General features: G+C 35.9%; 1 protein-coding gene and 1 pseudogene across 1 annotated transcript; one reads left to right on the forward strand and one right to left on the reverse strand.

The window, feature by feature from the left end:
* The first annotated feature begins 12 nt into the window (after positions 1-12).
* On the forward strand, positions 13-2,009 carry LOC140803265 (agamous-like MADS-box protein AGL30). The gene is made up of 6 exons (XM_073159049.1): positions 13-146; positions 485-581; positions 761-808; positions 919-1,043; positions 1,202-1,580; positions 1,774-2,009. Exons 1-6 carry the CDS (start codon positions 88-90, stop codon positions 1,783-1,785), a joined length of 720 nt encoding a protein of 239 aa, XP_073015150.1. The 5' UTR covers positions 13-87; the 3' UTR covers positions 1,786-2,009.
* Positions 2,010-2,149: 140 nt separating this feature from the next.
* On the reverse strand, positions 2,150-3,308 carry LOC140803264 (chlorophyll a-b binding protein P4, chloroplastic-like; annotated as a pseudogene).
* Between the last annotated feature and the right edge of the window lie 3,616 nt (positions 3,309-6,924).

The raw sequence follows: 6,924 nt of genomic DNA on the forward strand, positions 1-6,924 counted from the left end.
GGATCATCTGTAATTATGAAAATTCGAGCCTACTTGATTGTTGGTCATCCTTAAAATCTTCTCCTGGTGATCTGCTACTGCTAGGAAATGCAAAACCGAGTGAGGATGCTGCGTGATCAGCTTACCCAAGTACATAATAGATTAAGGTAAAAGTTTTTAGCACATCAAGTATGATTTTTAATGGAATTTTCGATTAATAGAAGCACACAGGTTCCAGTTTTCGCCAAGGTGCTAGTTTAACGACTATGATGATTAAACAATCAAAATCTTTTAGAAACTCATTCTTTTCCCCTTGTTGATGCTCAGGCTTCTGAAAAATAAAACGTTTTGCTATCTTTATTTCACAGCTACTATCAGAAAATCTTGGGTGGTTGTCATCTAATGCTTGAATTTCTTTCTTTGTTGTCTTATATTCATCCATGTAACTATCTTGAACTCGTCGCCGAATTCATTTTAGATATTTTAACTTTTTATTTGTCCTCAGCTGGTGGACTAATCCAGACAAAATTGAAGACGTTGAACATCTTAATCAGATGGAGAATTCACTAATGGAATCTCTCAATAGGATTCGCATGCAAAAGGTACTGCATTTGTTTCTTTGGTTCAGAAAAATGGATGAATTTCGAGAAATTTCATTTTTAGGAATCAGTAAAATAAGCATAATGTTGATTATCAGTATATGATTTCTTTGGATATTCTGCATGAACAATACCCAATTGAAAGAAACTAAAATAACCTATATATAATTCTACCTTAGCAGGAAAATTTTGGGAAGTACCCCCTTGTTCCATTTGATTGCACGAGCCAGGTATAGAATCAATCTACTACTGCAAAGTGTCTAGTTGCTGTTTTTTTTCTTTTTCCGTTTTCGTATGTTACATATCTGGATAAAATTTACGCTCTCTTGAAAATTATTAGTTCCTAAATGGGATGCACTTTTCAACGACGGCATCCAGTGAACAGCATTGCCAAACGCAGTCATGGTTTCCAGAGGGTGAGAGTCATATGATGCTATCGAATGAAGCCCATTTCTTGTCTAGTAGGTGAGTGGTTCTCCTCTGATGTGATATCATAAACTATATAGTTTGTTTCGACAAATCTAACGATAAGGATCATATATATTCATTGAGTTGAAACTCGGATGATTTGATTTTTTATTGTTTCTCTAGTATAATATATAGTTTCTGACGTTTCTATTCAGAGATTTGGAGTGCGCCCAAGATGCGTCCTTCCCATCCTGTTCTAGTTTCTTTGGTGAGGTGAAAGACGACAATCTTGAGAGTTCGAGACAACAGAAAAATGAGGCACAGAATAGTATTACTATCGATGATTATACCAGCTCGGCTCAGTTGAGACTGCCTCTCAGTCAACAATTTCCATATCATCCATTTGGAAGTTTAAGTTTTCCTGATGTCTTGGAGGCTGGGAGGGAGGCGAATTTTCTTCCTAGTGCTATGGATTATCAGCTAAATGGAAATTTCGAACTCCCGAGATCCGTATACAACAGTTTGCAGCATAGTTTAGTTCCTACTGCTGGTTCATGCGCCATTTCTATGCTTAACGAGAACTCTTATCTTCAGGTCAGTCCTTGTCAATATTTAAATCTTCTTTGTGCGAAAAACTTATTTCAAGGTTGGCTTGGATACGTTTATGCCTCAAGTTACATTAGCTGCGAGTTCTTGCAGTCCTGTCTTAATGTTTCTTGCAGTCCAGTCTTAATGTTTTCTATCTAACCTTCATATGTTACTGCTGCAAATCATTGGTATCTCGCAGCCCCCTAATTAGCCTGAAGATTCGGTTAAAAACTGGGCTTTCAAAACTGAAACTACTCGAGAACGATAAAGATCAGCCGTTAAATGATCATGCGCCTACAGCTCGTTCTGGCACAGACAACCTAGGATATTTGCTGTCTCACAAATAAATAAGACATCGGTGCACGACTCTTGGCATCATTATATCGGCATTTTGCGTTGATACAGGTTCTGTTTCTGGTTATTAATCGAGATCTTATATAAACTTCACACCCAAAGCCAAGGGTGGATAGAAAAATTTCTAAAGAAATTCTTGTAATGACTTATTCTAAATTTTCCACATAAAGATGCGTTTTCTTTAAAGATTGCCGGTGATTCAGTAAACATAAGATTGTCAGTGATTTACTAAAATTTATATCAATAATAATTGCCATTACAAATCTCTGTACACTGAAGCTCCCTTTGTTTGCAAGTACAGCACAAATCTCTGCCAATTCCATGACATGAAAAACATCATACTTAATTTTCATCTTCAGAGTAATGAAATCAATTAGAGAATGTCTGGATAATGGTGTTGTGCCATGGGTCCGAAAGGTGCTGCAACAGGTTGTCAAATGGCCCTTTCCCAGTCACATTGTGCTGCACAATGAATCCCAAGAATGCCAACATTGCTAGTCTTCCTGCAAATTCATACACAAGTACATTAAAATCCTGATTCCGCCACTGATGCGAAACGTCACTGATTTGAAACGTTAGAAACACGAACGTAGGAGACAATCAATACCAAACAACTGTAACCATCTTACCATTGGCTATCTCTTTCTCCTTAGCTTCCAAAGAGGGGGAGAAGTTCAAAGGGTTGAAATGCCTCCAGGATAGCCAACTTCATTGGGAGGCAAGCAGTAGCTCTTAAAGATAGGATCTTGGTTAACACTTCCTGGGTTTCTTGATGTCTTGCCACCTTCTGATCTCGACATAGTGAAACAGGATAAACTCGATAACGAAGAGAGTCGATGACGAGGCGAAGTAATCCGCTTTCCCTGCGTCGTACCATTTCGGAACGTTGATGATACCGATGGACGAAAAAACTTCGGGCAACAGCATGCCTGCAACACCGAGCATTGCCCATCGGCTGTTCACAAGCTCAGCCTGGACAAACCACCTCAAGTTCTCCGGGTCTTCTGCTAGTCCTAGTGGATCAAATCCATTGTCACCTGGAAGACTGAGAAAAGAAAACACATAAGAAACAGACTCAGTAGCCTTAAATTTCGACTCGTTTACACACCTGCCGTTAAGGTAGTTGGGAGAAGCCAACCCCGGCAGCCATTGGCCTTTCTTGGCTTCCACTTTGACTGATCTGTAGGATGAAACCGCCGGTTTCACGGAGACTTCCCGGTTCAATTTGCCGGATGATCCCTTGAGGAATCGGCTTTTCGAAGCACATGGCCGAAAACCGGCAACGTAAGCTTGTGTGGTGACAGTGGCCATTTCTCCAAGGTGAATTCTTGAGCCGGAGAAATTGTAGTGAATGGTTTCCTGGGCTACGAATGAATTTTTCGTGTTCGCAATTTGTATGGTTGCTTTTGCTGTCTGATACACTTGTGGCACTGGTTCAAGATTGGCTTTGAACCGTTGGGTCGCTAGATTTTTGGGATCGAACGGGTGTGATTCGATGGGATAGCCAAACGAAATCCTGATCTTATCTTTATCCCATTTGGCAAATCTCGTATCTCTTTCTTTGCAGCTGTTGGTGTTTTGAGATCATGAGGGACCCTTCCTATCGATTGGTGGTGCTGGGGATTAAAGATGAATCTCTTTTACACCAATCGGCTTTGGACATGTGTCGAGTTCAAAGCTTACGTGGATGATTTATCTCATCTTCGTTTGGATGTTTTTTCGACCCTATCCACATAAATAGTGTCTTAAAATCATTGAAATTTGACACGTGTTAACTCCTCAATAGTTTTGGGACAATACGTGTCAACTTCATGCAACGAAGAGTTTTTTACTCATGTTCATCAATGATTTTGGGACATCGTTCATATGGCCCAAAATAATTTTAATAATTGAATTTGTATACAAAACTAGTAATAAAATATTTTTAACTTTTAACGGGCTTGGATCTTGCTACAAGGCCGAGTTTGAATTCGGTCCAACTTACAAGTCCAACCTGGCAGTCTAAATTGACACTCGAGAAAGGCTTTGGTTCGATTTGAATATTTTTGGATTAGAATTTTGAAAATTGTTCTCAAAAAAACTTCTTCAAAATGTATTTTTCTTGAAGTTTCAGACATTATTATAATACTTTGTTTGCTTTCAAAAACTAAATAAAAATTTAGAAATTATGAAATAAATCTGCTATACACAGATGGAAAGAACGGTATATTGGAAATGAGATGATGTTGATTTTCAAAAATGAAATAATAAAGCCAATTTTGTAACTCGATGAGAAAAAAGTATTTGAAAAATGTTCACCCCTTATATTCTATACACAAAAACTCTAATGTGTTAAATTTGTAAAACTGATCTCTAACCATGTCCAATACATGAAAAAATATGGATCAAATTAACTCATCTCACATAAATAAAACGTGCAAGTTTGATAATAATCCTAATAAAAATAATAATAGTAAGAAAAAAGTGCAAATTCGATCTCATATTAGAACATTTTATTCGTGATTTTGCTATACTACACCATCAAATCAGTCAGTTTTATTCTTGTATCAATATTTGGAAAACAACAAACTAAAATTACGAAACAAAATAAAAAAAATTATAGATTGCAACCGTCAAATTGGAAGGACAAATATAGACCCGAATAAATTGCAGTCTTGACTAGGCATGATTATCGGTTCCATAGAATCAGTTTCGGACCGGTTCCTACCGGTTCTGGGTCCGATGAGTTCGGAACCGGTCCGAACCGGTTAGGAACCGGTTCCTTATCTGTTCCATCGAATCAGTTTCGGACCGGTTCCTATCGGTTCTGGGTCCGATGAGTTCGGAACCGGTCTGAACCGGTTAGGAACTGGTAACTTGGAACCAATCCAAACTCAAGATCGGTTCGGCTTTTAATAAATCAGTTCCGGTTCCGGTCGAACCGGTTCCGAATTCTAATTTATTATATTTTACTATATAATTAAAATTAGTAATATTAATGGACAATTTTTTTATTAAGTATTTTGATTGCAAATAAATGTGATTACATTAAAAAACTATAACAAAATAACTTAAACATTTATTTTTACAATTGAACATCTAAAATTTATCACAATTTATTAAAATATATTTTGAATATTATGGATCTTCGTCTTGAAATTTGAAATTCGTCGATCGCGCCAGAGGTCCTATTCTTTTTTTTACTGCAAACCAATCTTGTAGGTATGTTAGCATAGAAAGTTGTTTCTGTCTCTTTAAAGTTCATTGTTCACCAATGGTCCTTCCACATACTGAAAATGTTGATTCGGAAGCAACACTTGAACTTTGAATGGGTACGACATCTCTTGCAATTGCAGCTAGCACTGGATAAAGTTTATAATTACTTTCCATCAATCAAGAACATCGAATCCGTAGTCTCGATATATTGACTTAGATAAATTTTGATCTCATTGTAATTGGTTGTTGTCACTGATTTTCCTTTGAACTTTTGTCGTTTCAAACTTTGAAAGAAGTTCAGTGCTCCACTTTTGCTTTTATATGTCGGCATCTCCTCCGGCTACGCACTTGGTTCATCACATTATTCACTAGCATACAAATCAAACAATTCTTGGAGAGAATGCATGATTGACTTCTTTTGATCGTCATTCTTCCGAAGAAATTTAACATCATATTCAAAAAACACGTCTAATCCTCCTTGATTTTGAGTAGGATCAAGCAATGTTCTAAATCATGCACAATTGGGATAGTTTTCCAATATTTTAAAATTTTGTTTTCCATATTTGAAACAAAATCATGCATAACAGAATCATCACGATATTCAATAAATTTATAAAACATATTGAAAGGCAAAGGTAGAAACATGGTTGAAGTAGGGTAGTTAATGCCAGAAAATTTTTCGATTGCTTCTTTAAAAATTTCTAACAAAGAAACACATTTAATCAAAATATTACAATCATCGTCAGTTAACATTAAAGATTGTATCGCTATATTATTATATTATGGAGTAACTAAATCTTGAAAACGTAATAAAATATGAAGCAAGTGATATAAAGAATTCCATTTAGTTTCAATAGGAAGAGAAAATTTTTTAAATTTAATTCCGGTTGATTCGATTAGTGTTTTTCAGTCACGTCCATATCTTCTTTCACGTAATAATTTCCCACATAATTTGAATTTTTCTATTACATTGGACATTTGCTCATCACAGGCACATTTAACACATAAGTTGATAATATGACACACACATCTAACATGAAGCAAATTACCTTCTAAAATTGGTTTTAGTGAATCTTTAAGATATTTAATTGTAAGAGTATTGGCACTTGCATTATCTAATGTTATCGACATTATTTTATTTTGTATGCTATAAATCTTAACAACATTTAAAACATATCTAGCTAAAGTGTATGCGTTGTGTGACGATTCTAAATGATCTAGAGCTAAAATTGAAACATCTACTCATTTAAAATGCGGAAATATTTTTTTTTATTTTTATTTTATAAATCCCACACTTTCGAAATAACATTTAAAATAATCGTACTTATTGACCAATAAAAATAGCGTGATTTAAAATAACTAAACTCGTCCAAAGTCGTACGTAAACGTAAACGTGTAAAAATCATAAAACAATCAACGTATGAAAATATTCATCTCATCGCAAATCTCATAAAACATAATGCGGAAAACATGTGGTCCTCGGGCCGTGTCACCGCACCATGTCTGCCAACTCAGAGTTCGGCACCCCGAGTCTCCTCATCATTAAGCTCACCTGCATTACACACGCCTAGTGAGTCTAAAGACTCAACAAACCTGCACCATTAATAGCAAATACATATACATAGCACACAGCAGTGAAAAATATCATACTCAACATATCTTTCATGAACTTAAAAGCATTCGTGAACGTGTTGTGTAAAATCATATCGTTTTTCATGAACTTTAAAAGCTTAATGCCAACATACCTTTCATGAACTTTAAAATATAAACAGAAAAGTGTCGTGTAAAAATCATGACGTGT

This window comes from Primulina eburnea, chromosome 10 (genome assembly GCF_022965805.1).
Source record: "Primulina eburnea isolate SZY01 chromosome 10, ASM2296580v1, whole genome shotgun sequence".
NCBI lineage: Eukaryota > Viridiplantae > Streptophyta > Magnoliopsida > Lamiales > Gesneriaceae > Primulina > Primulina eburnea.